Source organism: Indicator indicator, chromosome 2 (genome assembly GCF_027791375.1).
Source record: "Indicator indicator isolate 239-I01 chromosome 2, UM_Iind_1.1, whole genome shotgun sequence".
Taxonomy (NCBI): Eukaryota; Metazoa; Chordata; class Aves; order Piciformes; family Indicatoridae; genus Indicator; species Indicator indicator.
The window spans coordinates 11,462,359-11,480,222 of record NC_072011.1 but is presented as its reverse complement, the minus strand read 5'-3'; the positions used below and the strand labels follow the sequence as shown (position 1 = coordinate 11,480,222).

The 17,864-nt window shown below is 40.1% G+C and overlaps 1 protein-coding gene and 4 non-coding genes across 5 annotated transcripts; all 5 read right to left on the bottom strand.

Annotated features, from left to right (window-relative positions):
• Nucleotides 1-6,675: 6,675 nt before the first annotated feature.
• On the bottom strand, nt 6,676-6,760 carry LOC128980811 (small nucleolar RNA SNORD100). The gene has a single exon (XR_008489499.1). It is a non-coding gene; the product is annotated as a small nucleolar RNA SNORD100 (small nucleolar RNA).
• A 318-nt stretch (nt 6,761-7,078) lies between these two features.
• On the bottom strand, nt 7,079-10,957 carry RPS12 (ribosomal protein S12). The gene is made up of 6 exons (XM_054395486.1): nt 10,930-10,957; nt 10,740-10,791; nt 10,183-10,299; nt 8,455-8,557; nt 7,949-8,050; nt 7,079-7,183 (listed from the first exon to the last, which is right to left on the bottom strand). Exons 2-6 carry the CDS (start codon nt 10,751-10,753, stop codon nt 7,121-7,123), a joined length of 399 nt encoding a protein of 132 aa, XP_054251461.1. The 5' UTR covers nt 10,754-10,791; nt 10,930-10,957; the 3' UTR covers nt 7,079-7,120.
• Nucleotides 7,520-7,654, bottom strand: LOC128980808 (small nucleolar RNA SNORA33). The gene has a single exon (XR_008489496.1). It is a non-coding gene; the product is annotated as a small nucleolar RNA SNORA33 (small nucleolar RNA).
• Nucleotides 8,118-8,202, bottom strand: LOC128980810 (small nucleolar RNA SNORD100). Its single transcript, XR_008489498.1, has one exon. It is a non-coding gene; the product is annotated as a small nucleolar RNA SNORD100 (small nucleolar RNA).
• LOC128980800 (small nucleolar RNA SNORD101) lies at nt 9,415-9,491 on the bottom strand. The gene has a single exon (XR_008489488.1). It is a non-coding gene; the product is annotated as a small nucleolar RNA SNORD101 (small nucleolar RNA).
• Nucleotides 10,958-17,864: the final 6,907 nt, after the last annotated feature.

The following is a 17,864-nucleotide window of genomic DNA, read 5'->3' as shown; positions in this document are numbered from 1 at the left end:
CTGCAAGTGTGGTCTTTTTACTTTCTGCATTCCCAGCACAATACACAAGGTTTAGCAGTGACTTTTGGTCTGCGTACCAATGTTTGGTACTAACTATGAGCATTGAGTGTTATCACTACCAGAAGCAGACACTTGTCTGCAGAAACAATGTGAATTTCAGAGAACAGTTACTTAGAGATTGAGCTGAAAAGTAGACTCACAGAAGAGATACTTGTTCCAGCTCAAACCAGGACAATGAAAACCATACTTTGTCATGCATTTAATGGATGACTGACAAGAAATCAATGGTGAGATGGACTGCTTGAGGCTCAGTACCAGATTTTCCTGTCTGACTCTGGCTTTTGTTATACCTGCTCATCCTCCACCTACTGTTATGTCAGCTAGTCTGCTTTTTCCATTCTACACATCCAATCTTCCCCTTTCACCCATAATCTGGAATTGCTCCTTCTCTCTCCCTGCTTTCCTATTACTTATCAAGACCATGAATACAAATACTTGAACTCCCCAATGAAAATATTTTAACAATTTAGCTGATTTTTTGGGGGGTTGTTTGTTTTTAAAGTAGCAAATAAACTATTGAATGCTTTATACTCAACAAGAGTCTCAGAAATAGCTGCACTGCTTTAACTAAAGTTTAAAAAATAAAAATATTTGAGATGGACCCTCTACAAGAAAATTTCTGGCCATGGAAAATAAGCTTAGTGAAGTTCTCAACAACATAGACCTTATGAGAAGGGCTAGCTAACTATCTAATATTCACAACCCTACTACCACTGTCAGTAATGACATGATGGATTTTATCATAATGCAGGCAGCTCAACAAAAGGCACTGCAATTCCATCATTGCTTCCTGACTGTAGGCCACTTGGCTAAAAGTTTTTTTCCCCCTCTTCTGAATATATGCAAAAATCACTCATGAATTATGTCCAAACAGCACTTTTAAGCATGTTTTCACACGATTATAATGAGACATGTGTATTCCAATTAACTTTCATTTGAAGGAAGCATGTAAATAGGCTTAAGGATCAGACAATGATGGTGCTGTTCACACTGATAAGCAAAGGATCAAGACATTCTGGTCTTAAAGGAAATGTTAAAAGCTGCCATGCTCGGTTTAAAACAGATGGTTAAACAGCCACGAGGGAGAAGTCAGAACCAACTGAGAGTATGATCTGGATGTAAATCATAAGCATTGAAGGAATGAAAAGGTGAAAGTCAGTTTCTGCAGGAACGATAATTGGATTTATAGGTTTTTAAAAATACAGTAGCTTGCCAAACTACATGCACATGAAGGCATTTCCTGTAGATGTGCTGACAAACATTGTCTTTTGCTTTCCTGAATAAAGCAAAGCTGAAGGGTGTTACTTGAATATTGTCCATTCAAATAAATGGATAGAAAAGCAAATATATACCATAGCTTATATTGACATACAAATGCTTTTATATATATGGATATTTGTGGGTGTTTCATTTTTTTGTGTGGATGATTTCTACAAACCATGACCTCCATTCCCTTAAACACATACTCTTAACAACTAGAAACATTGGTGGGTTTGTTTCTTTGGGGGAGGTGGTTTTTTTTCCTTCCCTATTTGCCTTCCTAAACCTGTCCTAAGCATCTGCATTATGTTATCCAACACACTGCCTGCTAATATAATCAATACAAAAGGTTACTTAAGGGGCATGCCTATTTTGTGTCCTCAAAATACAAAGCTTATTTAAAGAGGGATTTGAACTCTTCACTGGAAAAAGTCTTAGAACCATTTGGAGGGAAAAATAAAAAAGAAAAAACTAAACATACTGAAATTACAAATGTTTGGAGTATGGAAACAGGAAATTTGCTTTAATAAACATCTTTCTCCATGTCAGCATAAAATATATTTTAGTTTCATAACTTTATTATACAATTTTCCAGGGCAGGAACTTGGCATGCCAGGCAGTGACCTAAATGCCTATTATTTCATTGCTTTTTAGAAAAGAGTATCTGACTGCTTATGCATTGTTATTTTTGCAGAGTACTGACAAACTCCACCATTGTGCTTTCAGACTAAAATATCCTAGACACTAGCTCCAGTGACAAACATTCCTGACACTTAGCAAGCTAGAGGTCTACTTGAAGGTAACAAAATTGCTCCTCTACGTAAAAGTGATTTTCAAATCAATTTCCACTAGTGCATAAGTTCCTACAATATATTATGACTCAGACTTCTGGAATTAAAAGGTGGAAGCACAATTGTCAATGGCTAAAAATTCAGGTATCCATAGAGTGGCTTACTTCCACAGAAGATACCATCATTCACAACAGGTCAGCTATGTGAAGCAGTTAATGAGGACTCATGGCTTTTTTTTTTTTGGTAGGTGGACTTCAACTGAAAAATAATGTCAATGAGTAAGAAAATTAAGAATGTGTGTGCAATCATTATACCAACCACTTTATCTGTTAAAAAAATCCTCAAAATAAACATTTGCTTGCTTACTAATGTCTGAAAAAACTCCTATTTTCTTAACTATCTAAAATGACTGAGAAAGTAATTTCCCATCACTTTCATTTTCCTTCAGGCTATATGGATCAAACCACAACTGTGTTCAGCCAACATCCAGGATCTGGTTCAATGGCAAAACAAGTACTTATATTGAGGCTTCACATTGCAAACATATTATCCTCAACAGCAAGGACAAGGCTGATAAACAGGAGTGTATTCAAAGTTCCTTCTTCCCATCACTGGATCAGAGACCTTTGTGAGGTCTCCAGGAAAGGGAGCATGTTCTAAGGATCATCTTTGTACCAGCATCAGTAGAATCATTTAATTGTTTTGTTTGGAAAAGATAGCTGAGTCCAACCACCATGGCCATTAAGCCATGTCCCAAAGTTGCCGTGTTCATGAGTTTCTTGAACGCTTCCAGGGAGAGTGACCACCACCTCTCTAGGCAACATATCCCAATGCCTGACCACTCCTTCCAGAAAGGGGTTTTTCCCAATATGCGATCTAAACCTCTGCTGGGTCAATCTGAGGCCATCTCATCTTGTTCTATCACCTGATACTAGAGAGAAGAGACTAACACACACCCCCACCCCCACTAAAACTTCCTTTCAGGTGGTTGTAGAGAACAATGAGGTCTTCCCTCAGCCTCCTTTCTGAAGGCTAAACCACCCCAGTTTCCTCAGCCACACCCATCCTAAGACTTGCTTTCTAGACCCTTCAACTATGTTGCCCATCTCTGGATATGCTCCAGCACCTCCACAGCCTTCTAGCAGTAAGGAGCCCCAAACCATCCACAGTACTCAAGACACAGCCTCACCAGTGCCAAGAATAGGGGCACAATCACTTCCCTCCTCCTGCTGTAACAGACAGCAGACTAGCAGCTGGGATATCCAGGTTCTGTAGCTTTGGAGAATCAAGAGTATTTATCAGGAAATATTGGGGTTTATGCTTATTTGTCACAGAAAATGTTATAGATACTGTGTGTTTTAATACTAAATGTATGTTTTCTTTATGTGAGGGTCGGTACTGGAACTCCTAAGTCTCCAACTCCCAGTTCCACATTTAAAGCTGTCTAAGCACATCCTTTCAAGGGACAGGTAATGGGTACCATTAGGGTGATGTCTACAGATGGCTGTAATTTAAAGTAATCCAAAATCTGCTCCTCTGAAACCTTACCTGAAATCCTGCAGGAAACGATGTATCTACCACAGCAAAACAAAAAGACTGCCCAAGGCATGAGGACACTGGGGCTCTTGTTGACAAAGCAGAGATCTCAGAAGCATACACAAAATCTCACCTCATTTGAATAAAGTAACTTTTGCAAAAGATGAACCAGAAATTTTAGATGTAATTTAGCACAGTAAATTTTTGAACATAAATCAAGCCATTAGGGCTAGTCTTAAAATATATTAATTATAAAATAAACTGAGTCCTAATCAGTTTTCCAGCACTGAGCCTTAAGTTTTAAGGGCACTTCCAGGAAATAAAACATTACAGGAAGCTTAACAGTAATTAAGTGGAAATGTATAACCCAGCTACTGCTGAAGTAACAATTCCAAAATCCTACTATATAAATGAAACAGAAACCGCTTTTATGTTACTTTTCTCACACTCAAGTTAAAACATGCTGAATGAAGTTGAACATAGTTGAGAGTATGCTGGACTCTCAAATTGCTTACAGGTTTTAAATATGTAGAACTCCTTAAAGACTTATTTACACTACAACTAAGACTAATAGCTTGACTAAACATAGAAATTGGCAAGATTAACAATTCTTGAGTCTTGTACAATTATAAATTCAGTGTGCATGTTCCTCAAAACTAACTTGTTATAAGGAATTTCACTGCTTCTGTCAGAAATAAACCAGTATACAAACTCAAATTTCATTAAATCTGCTAGCTTTAATGTGACTGCAATTGGTGCTGTTGTACTATTCCAGCCTAGCCAAATTTGATATGTAATCTTACTGTAACAATCCTGTAGGTTGTAAATGCTCACAGGATATCTTCCTTTACACAGTGCAACTGGCTTCTCTAGTTTCTCAATCTGCTTTCTCCACAAATATTGAAAGTAGTACAAAGGGGAAAAACTTCAGTTATCAAAGGCACAACACAATGTGAAAATCCTTCCACACCCTCTAGAAAGGTAAGTAGTAAGAGCCAGGTAACCAGGCATTAGGTTATCAACTTTTACTTTTACTCATCCTTTCTGCAGTAGTTCCTTTTCTTTTCACTTTAGGACCATACTCTCAGAATTGCAATTCACTAGGGCACAAACATTTCATCCTTTGACTGTTACCCTCCTGTATTTCCCCCAAATAGCCAATAAAATAGTCCCCCCAAACTTTAGTATGTTTCACATCACAAGATAATCATTAGGCTTATGAGAAAGTTGTACCAGTGTATGCTGACCTTAAGCTAAACTAGTCTAAATTTAGGACAAATACCGTTAAAAAATAAAATTGAAGGTCTATTGTTTGTCCATGCTAAAGCAACCAAAATTTTACAGAATAGTCCCAAAAACTTAATTATCTTCCCATAAATATACACACCCAGAAAGCAAATATATATATACATGATTAACTTGCCTAAACTCCCTTTATAATCAGTGTATCTACATTAGAGATGATGCTCTTCTCCATTACTCTCAGTCAATTTGTGTTAGTAACTAAGCAAAAAGCTGAACAGCTGAGAATTTGCTTGCTGGCACAGGCTTAGCAAATTTAATTTGAAAATATAAGTCTCAAGATTTAATCTTTAAAAAAAAATAAAAAATCTTCAACCACTACTACCCTGGAGGATTTTTTTTTTTTTTTTGCACATTTGTTACATTGCACCCAGGAATTAAAAGAACTTTACTGCTCCTAGCAGGTAAAAAAAAAATGTTCTGGTACAGAAGCATGTTCAATTAAAAATAACTTTCAAACCCAGCAATACAATCACCCAGGTACTGAGCTTGGTTTGGACCCAAATTCCCTTCATGAAGTTAACTCTGAAGAACAATTAACATCCAAAATACTTCAAGGATGCAGCCTAAGACAGGAGAAAAAAAAAACATTGTGTTCTCTGGTGTGCTTCCATATACAAGTCAGGTACTAAAAATCATTACCCAAACTCAACTGACAAGAAGTGTCCTTCAACTCAATTTATAAAAGGGTATTCTTACAAATTATTCCAATTCTATTTAGAAATCCCCAATAACTCAGAAGGCTCTCAAACTAAGATTCTTGTATACAGGAGTAAACTTTTGTAATTTCAACTATATTCAGAAACATCCAAACTGAAAATGTTAACATCTGTGTATTTGTGTAAGCTTCCCTCTGACGCTAGCTCTACATTAACTGAAATGTTGCTTTAACTTCCTCACTGAGAATTTCAGACAAGACTGAACATACACATTCATCACAAGGGTAGATTTATTTTTAAACCAGATCTAGAACAGGTAGCTATTACTAAGTACACCTGAAAATGTTATTACAGGAACCTCTTAAAAATCCAAGTTACCCAGAACTAGAAAGCTGTGAGGGGGCCAAAACCAAGAGACACTTCCAAAGAGCACTGAGAACTTTAAAAAGTGCATCAGCCTAGCATGTGGAGAAGATGCCTGCCTCTATGCTACAGAAATGATTTGGTGTAACAAAAAAGGGGTTACAAACAGCAATGAAAATTCTGAGTACGCAGAAGATACCATGTTCCTGCCTTCGGTCTACAGGTGCACAGCTCTGCATACTATGTCCCATTAGCAGCATAATGGAACAATTCTTTATGATGCCACTTAGAGCTGCTCAGCAGAGATGTAAAAAAACTTGGGAGAGAAAAAAGAAAAACTTTAAGACTCCAGTCTGAATCCCACCTGATTTCCAAAAGGCAAAAAAGTTAAAAACCACAGGTTCTGTACAACATCCAAATACTACAGAAATGAGGACATGGGGCAAGCCAGAGTTCAACTCTGCCTTCTTTGAGCAGCAAGATCTCAATTACTTGGCTACCTTTACTATTAAGACCTCCTACAGAATCAGACATAAAAGTACATGACAATACTTCTTATAAGCTAATTCCACCTACAGTTTGCTTCAGAATTGACAGGGAAAAAAAAAGAACCAACAAAAAAAAAAAACCAACAAAATACATCACACCTCTTTGTGTGAAGTAAGGTCCCTGAATTAAAAAGAGCATTAGAATGAAGTTCCTGCAACATCTCAGAAGAGTTGGGTAACGGTTAAGGCTGTTCTCCTCATTTGGTTCAGCAGAGGGAGCCAAATTTTCATCACAGATGCAGCAGTATTTCAGACTTCCTGAACAAGTTACTCAGAATCCCTGGAGCAGTAACAAGCATGAGCACCACCCAAAAAAAAAGGTAGCAATCAACTGACAGCACTTCTGCAAATGAGAAGCTGTGCAAAGTTCCCTAAGCCATTAACCTCTGGAGTAAGAGGAAAGAGAAGTACACTAGAAAAGGAGTGGCAGGGATTGTCATTTTTTTATCAAACTGACAGTTAAAACACTAATAAACTATACCAAGATCTGCAAAGTCCTTTCATCTTCTGAGGTTAACTATGTCAAGTCAAAAGAATAAGTCCACAGATACCCACCCATTAATCACACACACACACATCAGGTTCAAATTTTATTTTCCATTCATTTCTTGCACTTGAAGTACTCTTCGATGACATCTTTGGCCTGAGATTCCTTGCCATAGTCCTGTAACAAAAGAAACCACATTAGTAACATACAGACCCTTTCGCAATTTTACAACCTTCTTTTAAAAGGAAAACTGAGGCTCTGACACGTTTTCCTCAAGGCATTCCCAAATATTCCCTGAATTCCATCCAAGTAACATCAAGCAATCTGCCACAGCTGCTTTCCCTTCACTGGCTAATAAAAGACTAAGTAAGTACTATTCACATGTAACACCTACTAATACAGATCCAAGCAAATTTTTAATTTCTGCTTAAAGCAAGCCAAGTAAAGTATGCAGAAAAAAATGAGCAAAGTTTTGAAAAAAAAACATGCAGAAGGCATTAGCCTTTTCTGTGAAGATGTAGCCATCTCTTGGGACCTCAAAGACAACAATGACTTCAAGGCTCGTACTGTGGCTTTACTTTACCAGCATCGTTTTTGAATATGCTCTGCAAAACATTTTCAAGTTGAGCAGATACATTGAACTGGCATGCTTTTTGTCACAAAGCAAAACTTCACCTCTAAAAGGTCCTTCCTTTAATGCTTACTGGCAAGCAGGCAGATACTTCACAGACCACCACTAACTCACAAAATTAATGTAAGTATTTTAAATAAACATGAACAGGAATATAAACAAGGAAGATGTTTAATTTCACTACCAATGCAAAGCAACTGTTTAAAAGAAGTAATCTAAGAGCTCTGTTTAACAGTACCTTATCTAAAGCAACCCTTATATTTACTGGTTATTTTTAGAAGTCAAGAAACAAGCTATAATTAGCATCTTACTTTGACAACCACACAACTGCAGCCCACAACTTTGCGAGGTTTTCCTTCTCTGTCGATCTTGCAGAGACCTACCCATTCACCCAGTTTCTTGTTGTCATCAACCTGTGTAAAACATCAGATCATGTTAGAACTAGCCTACTGTAACATAACTAGGTTCAGCAAAAAAGCTGCTGTACTCAGAGGATTTGGGTAACGGATGGCTGCTTTCCGCACAAGTATCAGAAGAGGGAGCCAAAGTATCATCATTGTACAGCTTGAAGTACTTTAAGAAAAAGTCACCATAAGATTCCTGTGCTCCATCACTTGCAACACCAATTCTAGTTCTTACTATACAGGATGCAAATATCCATTTTAATGTCATAAAATACCTGATATATAGTAATAAACCATATATAGCACTACAGCACAGTATTTCAATGGTTCAGCTCTCTATATGCTGAAAGAAGCAGCTTACATTGCAAGCAGGATAACTGTTCTAAACCTGTGTCTGAAGTTCCAATGCTTACCTTTATTAGGTTGATCTGATGTTCTGCACAAAGTGCCTCAACTAATTTTACGTATGTGGGTTCATCACAATTTGAAGCCAGAACACAAAGATGGGCTTGGCGTCTAAAAAAAAACCCATGAAAATCAACAACAGTAACTTCAGACGTTGCTTAAATAATTTTTACAACCACAACCATAAAGAACAAAATTCAGCATGTGCACTTCTAGAAAAAAAGCTTTCTAAGCTCCATTTTTGGTTTTGAGAGACTACATGCTTTTGAAATACTACATATACTTTTGATATGATCTACTACTATGTTTGTCACATACACAACAGACTACTCATACATTGTTAGGTTTATTATCAGATTACATTCCAGCTTTGGAAGCATCTAGAAATCCCACTAAATTCTCAGCCATTAGAAGAAAGTGTAATGATTGGTTAAACACCAGATCCTATACAGAACTGGTATCACTATCAGAAAGCAACCAAGTTACAAGTTGCTTTCTAGAACATTTTAACATTAGAACTGTAATTATTAAAAGCTTGAATTTCCACGTCAAGCTGTTACAAGCTCTTCAGAACAGTATTTTCTACTTACGTTCAAAGAAGCTGTTATGACAGGGTCCCAATTCTAATTAGGATCTTTGTATACTGTGGTACAATGTTAATACCAAAGGGATACCTGACAACAAAGAGAGCTGTATAGGTTTTCTATGCTTAACCTAATGTAATTTGACCACTGCAAAGTCAGTTTTTTCTATGGCTTTCTTCATCGTGAGATTCACCCAAACGATTCAGAAATATTTCCAAGCAAGAACCACCACACACAAATGTATATAAACGTTATACATAGATCATCCTCTTAACAGAGTGTATGAAATTATTTAAATAAAAAACAACTCTCACAAACTAGCTGTCAGTCACTCGAGTTGTGCTTCTCTCCCATTCTTTAATACAAGATTTTTTTTGCACACAGGTTTGTCAGACTTTTGTTCTCACTCATAACATGAGTGAAGGGGTATCCGACAAGTTGCTAAAAGTCATCACCCAAACACTGCAGCATTGCATTTAAGCACTGACTATCCTTAAAAGTACGTGCTTGTATCATAAAACTGATCAGGTTGCAGAACACCTTTAATATCAAGCCCACCACTGACCTAGCACAGGTGCGTATAGAATATATAAATTTACATATATTTACATACACATATATATATTGTACCTTACACTACTAAGAAGCTATCTTATTACTGTGGTTTGCAGGTGGATGACAAGTGTAATATTCATTTGATATTTGTACCAAAGCAACTATTTACAGCTGCAACACAAAAATTAACCCTCTCAAAAGTTTTGAGGTGTTTGTAATTTTTTAAAATACAAGGTTCACAAGACTCAGATTTCCACAGCTAGATATTCTACGTATCATTCCATTTTCTTCATAAAACCAGTCCATGTGAAAACTGAGTGGCAGCAGGGTCACAAAAAGATAGAACCCCAATACACTAGATAATGTAATTTTTAAATTTCTGAGTTTAGCATCTGTATTTTAAGACCACCGCTTAAAGTCCAAAAATAGAGATAGAAAATGACAAAAACTCACTGGCAGAAAATCATGGTCTTGCAGAAACGTTCAAATAAACAGCTGGACAAAGTGACCACTGTATGTGTTCAACATAACTCATCACAACCTACCTCAAACCAGTTTTGCTATTCACCATAGATAAAATAAGAAAGTAACTCTTACTTGTCCAAGGCTTTGGCTGCTTCACGAATACCACGAGCAAGGCCATCATGGATAAGTGCAGTCTTCAGCACTTCTTGCAGGGCGGTGTTAACATCCATTACACCTCCAGCAGTAATGCTAAAGACAGACAGATACTGCTGATCGTGCCAACATCTTACAAAAATAAGCAAAGCTTCCCATCATTTGCAAATATCCCACGGGGTGGGGGGAAGGGGAAGAGGCGGAGGGGAAAGCCCAAACGGCTTAAGAAGTATGCCAAATGAGAAACCGAATAAAGATGGATTTGAAAAACACTACAAAGTGAAATGCTGCTTGGTGAACCAGCCAGCTATGCTTTCTCCACGCTTCTTTACAGACCAGGACGGGGGGTGAAGTCGTGCACGGAGCAGCCAGGCCCCCACCTCTCGCCGGCACCAACCATGCGGCAGTACCATGGCGGGGCCTGGCCCCACGCAAGCAGCATACCACCGCAGGTGCAAGGCCCCACACTAAACGACGCTTTCAAGTGAGACGTATCTCCTCGGCCCGCCACCCCCAACAGCCCCATTCCCGCTCACCCTTCCTCGGCCATGGCGCTCTCGGTGGGTGCTGTTCCCGCCCGGCTTCCTGCTGCAAATACAGACACAAGCCGCCCCTTTGAATGGTGCCAGGCACCCCGGGGCCCCCGCCCGGCCCGCTCCCGCCGCGATGCCCCGCCAGCGGCGGGGATTCAGCTCGGCAGGCCCCCGCGCCATCACTGCTACTCACCCCGCACCACCGCGAGCCGCACACGAAAGAGAAGGCGGAACTTCCGTCTCACGGTCTTATAGCAGGCCAGGACCTCATCTCGCGTGGCTCGGAGGCTGTCCGCCGCGCTGCCTGATCCGCCACTTCGCCGGCCGCGGGACCGCCCCCTCATAGCCTTAGAGACCGCAGCGGCGAGTCCTCAAGGTGCAAAAGCGAACTGCAAAAGCCGGCTAGGGGTCCGCCTGCAGCTGGGTCCTGTCATCTTCTTTAGGGCCTGTTACTACTAAAAAGGTCTGGCTTCGAATGGCACCGTTCCTGAAAACCTGGCAACCTGGAAGAAGATGGGGACCAAACCTGAAATCTCTGGCGGCTCTCAGCGGGGGTTGCAGCACTTGGCATGTAACTCAGAAACTGAAAAAGTGCAACTGCACATTCCCATTCCTGTCAGATGCTCACACATGCCCAAGTGATTGTGCTGATGGTGTGCACCATGGCCACCATGCTTCAAACATGTTACTTGCTCAGGTGCTGTCAGTCTGGAATAGGACTATGTCCATCCTATGTGTTTGAGATGTGATTATTACTGGGTGGTCTATGTATTGCCATCTTTGTAAAAAAAGTACATAATGACAATATAACAAAACCAGGTGAATATTTGACACCAGCACCATCAGTCACCTTTTCTACAATGTGTCCTTCTTGGATCACAAAATCACAGAATCAACAAGGTTGGAAAAGACCTCAGAGATCATGAAGTCCAAATTATTACCTAATACCTAACACCTCATGACAACTAAAGCATGGCTCCAAGTGCCACATCCAATCTTTCTTTGAACACCTCCAGTGACGGTGACTCCACCACCTCCCTGGGCAGCTCATTCCAATGGCCAATCACTCTTTCTGTGAAGAACTTTCTCCTCACCTCGAGCCTAAACTTCCCCTGGCGCAGCTTGAGACTGTGTCCTCTTGTTCTGGTGTTGGTTGCCTGTGAGAAGAGAACAACCCCCACCCAGCTACAATCTCCCTTCAGGTAGTTGTAGACAGCAATAAGGTCTTCCTTGAGCCTCCTCTTCTCCAGACTAAACACCCCCAGCTCCCTCAACCTCTCCTGATAGAGTTTGTGCTCGAGACCTCTCACTAGCCTCATTGCCCTTCTCTGGACAAGTTCAAGTATCTCAATGTCCTTCTTAAATTGAGGAGCCCAGAACTGGACAAAGTACTCAAGGTGCGGTCTACTCAGTTCTGAGTACAGAGGTACAATGACCTCCCTGCTCCTGCTGGCCACACTACTCCTGATACAGGCCAGGATGCCATTGGCCTTCTTGGCCACCTGGGCACACTGCTGGCTCATGTTCAGCTGGCTGTCAACCAGTACCCTAGTCTTCCTAATACTGTCAAGTGGCAGGCTGTAGGCTAAACCTAGAAGACATTATCCATACAATGACTTCTCAGGGCTGATGAAGGCAGGGGAGGACAGAAGGGAAAAGTAGAAACCACTCAGCTAGCTCAAACCTGGCCACAGACCTCAAGCTCAAGCAGCACAACCTTTCTGAGTCTGCATAAGGGAAAGGCCTGGCTCAGAGGACTGTAGCCACAGCACTCCCAGGCTCCATCTGTCTGCTGGCTAACATCCACTGAGGCATCCAGGTATGTACATTTAATATTACACAGGTGTAGAGGAGGCAGAAACTAATCAGAGCCTTATGAAAAACAGCCATGGAGACAGAATGCAGCATGGAGGCACTCCGCTTCCTGCACTGTGAGCTACCAAGGGCAAAGCCAGTAGAACAACACTGCCTGTTTCTCATGCCAACAGCCTCCAAGGTGCATATGGCCATCTCTGACTTCTACCACATATTGCTTGAAACTTTGAACTGCAGCCCCAGTTGCAATACTCCAGAGGGTTGCAACCACTGCAAACCAAAGACAGGTATTCTTATTTAGCAGCTCCTGTGGCACTTTTGTCCATGACTTCTCTCCTCCTTCCTCTACATGAAATGGGAACATAAAATTTCCTTCATACAGCTCAGAACCCAGAAAGCACACAAGCACACACAAATTATAATGCTCACCTTCTTTTCTTCTCCCCAGGGAGAATGTTCTTCCCTATATCTATCTACCACTTAATCTTATGCCCCTTAAAATGTCTTAAAGACACCTAATCTATAGAGACAGTACTGAGTGCAGCAATAAACTACTAGCTCCCTTTAAGGTCACCACAGCATAACAAGAAGTATGTATCTGGCCAGAATCCCAGGCCAGCCATGGACCTGCAGGTCCTTAGGCATTCTGAGTCAGCCATGACAGCTGACTGGAGTTGGCTCACAGGTGTATCCCATACCATGAGCATCACACAGTATAAAGAGAGAAATTTGCAAAGGAGAGGGGAGTCTCCTGACAGAGTTTCTTCCTTGGATTTCTGTTTGCTCAGTTTCTCTTCCAGCTCTTAAGTCCTGTCTTCCTGAATGTTGTGACTGCTGCACTTTTTTTTTTTTTTTTTTTTTTTTTTTTTTTTTGTGCCAACTGTATATATCTTATAATGACATTTGTGTTAGTTTGGCTATTTCATTAAATCAGTTTTTCATTTTAATCTTTGGGTCTTCTTTTCTTTTCCTGATTTTCTCTGATGGAGAGAGGTCATGGGGTGATAGAGCAACTGCAATAGTTTAGCCTCAGATACAGGCTAAACACAGGCATCACCACAGGATGCATCAGTATTGTTGAGTAAGTGCAATATTTATTCTGTCCGGGAGATGGAAGTATGCACATCTGAAAGATTTGTATTGCAGCAAAAGTGTTAATAACATTCAAATTATAGAAGGAGAATGTTGCAAGAAAACAAAGCTGCGCTAACAATTATATATGGGTATGGGGAGGTTTGTGTTGGCACTGTGCTCTCTGTAATGTGTCAGTAGTTGGTGTACATATTTCTGTGTGATGACTAATGGGAACCTGAAGTTCTGTGTCCACATGGGTACTCTGCATATTGTTGGCAGTACTCCACCTGGGTCCACCTTTCTGCCTGGATTCCTACTTGCTACTTTCTTAACCTCTGTATTTCCTCATGGAGTTAAGATTACCATTCAACACCCTGGAGTTTAAATGCTGGCATATACCCATGGGCTATAACACATTTAAGCCAAAGGTTATGCTCCTGTGCTGAGAACACTTGTAGTATACTTGAGGGTGTGTGTGTGGGTGGGATAACAAACACAGTAGGAGAAAATTGGAAACCTGCCTGGGTTCTAGAGGGCTGGGGTGGAGTCAGTGCAAAGGCTGGCCTGGTGTTTCACTGAGTGGCCAGCCCCTCTAGGGGAACTTGGTCCTCTCAATACTTCCTTATATTGTAAATAGCATCATATGCTGTTCATGTTTGTGTCTGGGGAGAAGAGTAACTACACGATGATGTCACATGACAGAATCACCAGCTTGCTGTTCTGGATAATTCATTCAGGCTCACCATCTTGTTACATAAGTTTTAAAGTCTTTTGGTGGTTATATACCCTCTGTGCTTTCCATCACTTCCTTAACTGCTGCTGACTGTTCCACCTTTTTGTGATGGCATTTTTATTTCTTTTTTCTCTCTCTTTTTTTTTTTTTTCCTGCATGATCAAAATCAGAACTGAACTTAGGGACTTCTTTAGAAGTGCAATACTACAGTGAGGATATAGTGCTTCACTCTGTCTTAGCCATCTTCTTCTTACTCCTTTTCACTTTCTTTGTCTGTTTCTTGCTGTAGAAGCCTTTAATTTCAGCTTGTGCTCATCCTGGCAACCTCTTCCTGTCTTGCCTTCAAATTGCCAGACTCCAGCTATACTTTAAGTGTCATGTAAATTGTGGAGATTCAGGAATTGTGGAATGAGTAATTCAGATAGTGGTACAGTATGCTGAAATAGGAAGTAGACAGACAGAAGTGTCAGACATTGCAAGCTCCCAATGACAGTGCTAAACGCTGAACAATTGGTACTGAATTTCAGTTATGTAAGGACTGTTCAGAACTGATTTCCCTTTGACAATTGTCTCTAGAAATAGAAAGTAGGTGCTACATTTGGATATCTAATGTCACAAGCAGAATCCTCTCATTTTCATTCCAAAACAGATATGATTTCTCAGCCCTGTGGAATGTTGTGTTGGAAGTCGCCTTGCAAGTAGCACTACTTCACATTTTGTCCTAAACTATTATCTTGGTTTCCTGGTCACACAGTTCAGAAAAAGGTTCTGCAGCATAAGGATTTTTGTAGAGGGCAAACTTTTGCATATTTTATTTTGCCCTTCCATAGAAGCTTTTTTTGCCAGTTCAGAGGGAAGAAATGTGTATTTCCAAATTCCTCCAGGTAACGTTTCACAGCAGCCAACCATGTGATGCTGCCTAGGGGTGCAAGAGATGTCTGTATCAAGTGCCTGGAAAAAGTACGTACGGTGAGACCATTCTGGGTGCTCAGAAGGAGGACATATTATGGCATTGTGACACCAATAAGAAAAAAAAGGAAGCTTGTCATTGTAACTGAACAAAACAATTTTCTGGTTTTGTTGGCTTCAACAGATTCTGCACTGGACTCTGAAAGGATGTGGTTATCCTGTGGTTGCATTAGAACTATTTTAACTCTTTTCAAATACCTGTGTGCAGCCACTATGGCTTCTGGCAAAAGAAATAGTAGTATGATGCAAATAAGCAGTGGGTTAGTGATTTCTAGAAGGTAATGCAAAAGTATTTTTAAGTTCTCTACAAATATAGAGAACAATAACATGGGAAATGTGTTCCTACAGGTGCAGAGCATTTCAGAATGTCCTGGATGTTCACAAAGGAAGCTGCTTTTAAAGCATTTGTTCTTAATGTTTTTATTTTGTGGGCATCAGCAATGGATGTAGACTTTATTTGTAGCATTTATAAAGGGATAGTGCTCCATGGCTTGAATTCTACATGACTTGGGATTTGAAAGACGCTTCTTTCCTTTTTTATTGTTTTTTTTAGTTATTGCAGACATGACATAAGCAAGAAAATCTTGTATGCTTTCTAAAACCAAACCAAACAAACAAAACCAAAATCCCCAAGCAAACATAAAAACCCAAACAACAAAACTGTATTAGAAACACTGTGGCCAGAAGGAACAGGGAGGTGATCCTTCCCCTGGCACTACTGAGGCCACACCTCAAATAATGTGTTCAATTCTCTGTCCCTCACTATAGGAAGAACATAGAAGTACTGTAGCTTGACCAGAGAAGGACAATGAGGCTTGTGCAGGGCCTGCTGCACATGTCCTACTGATACCATTTCAGCAGAAATTACTGGTTTCTTAGCCTTTGTTTCTTTGAGATAACACAGAACATAGCTGGAGAAAGAGACCATTTTTGTAGGCCTCAGAAAAAAAAAAAAAATGACAAACCCTGGAAAGAAGAGTAATAAATTGTGAAGTCAGCAGTTTAATTGAAGAAAAGAAAGCGTCTAAACAACTAAGACTCACTAATGAGTCCACAACTCTGAGAATGCATGAACCTCAGGCACAACTAGTGAACAGTGATGAAGAAAATAGGCACATCAGAGGGGGAGGAAGTCAGGGGAATTCTTCTTGAAGATCCTTTCCCCTGATTCATCAGAGGATGGGAATGTGCATACGGGAGTTACATTTGCATATATTAGCATGAGCTCTGAAAAGCTGATTAATGTGTAATCAATTCCTGGAAATCTAGTGAATATGCATAGAATGCTGGTATATATATATTCTCTGTAAGATGCTCAATCAGGTGCTCATGTGGGCAGAGTGATCCCCTGTGTGCCTGGCCTAACTAAAATTAGTGTTGTAGAGTTTACTTGCCATTTTTGGTAAAACTACAAGGAGCAACTGCGGGAGCTGGGGTATTTCAGTCTGGAGAAGAGGAGGCTGAGAGGAGACCTTATGCTCTCTACAACTACCTGAAGGGAGGTCGGAGCAAGGAGGGGGATAGCCTCTTCTCCCTGGTGCCAAGCAACAGGAGTAGAGGAAATGGTTACAAGCTGTGCCAGGGGAGATTTAAGTTGGATATTAGAAAATCTTCACTGAAAGGGTTATCAAACATTGGAATGGTCTGCCCAGGGCAGCAGTGAAGTCACCATCCATGGAGGTGTTTAAATTTTGTGTGGACCTGGTGCTTGGAAACATGGTTTAGTGTTGACTTTGCAGTGCTGGGTTGAAGGTTGAACTAGATGATCTTGAAGATTTCATCCAACAAAATATATTCTGTGATTCTGTGATTTTTATTAGACTTAAACTTTAGTGACAGACTGGTAACAAGTCCTGGTTCAGAGGTTAGCAAATTTAGAGCTTTTGAAGAATATACAAATAATTAACAAACGTGCTCCATCAATCAGTCTCCTCTGATAATGAGTTGAGCATAAGTAAACTGTATGCTTGCAGAGAGTTCACAGCCCTATTTTGTCATTGGAGTTACAGTTCATGCTGATAGCAGTGCACTACGGCTACTTCTCACACTTCAACTTGCTACTGCATGTGCAGACTTTGAGATTTGACTCATTACTCTGGATTACTCATTACTCACATCCAAGGAGGACTAGGTTTTTAAAGTAGTTGGAATCTCCTGTGTGAGAGTCTACACTCAAAAGAGCTTGGAGTTGGAGTGAAAACTATTTCACCTTCTGAATGTAACTGACTATCTCTTGCCACAAAAATGAAAGCTTTGTTTTCTTTTCCTATTTTTAATCTTGCTCTGTTAAGTTTCTCTTATTCGCTCTATTTGTGTTTTGCTTAGCATATATCACCTTTTTTTTATCCTTTTGCAAACTCAAGATGACTTGCAAGTTTCCTAGTCTTGTGATAAAGTACTTTTGCCTTTTCCGGTCACATGGAGTGTAAGATTCTAAAGTAAGGTACATGGTACCATTTGCTCTGAAACATCCTAATTATGCATCTTAGTATTAAAGCTGGTGACTAGATGGAACACTGAGGGCCTAGCTAAAATAG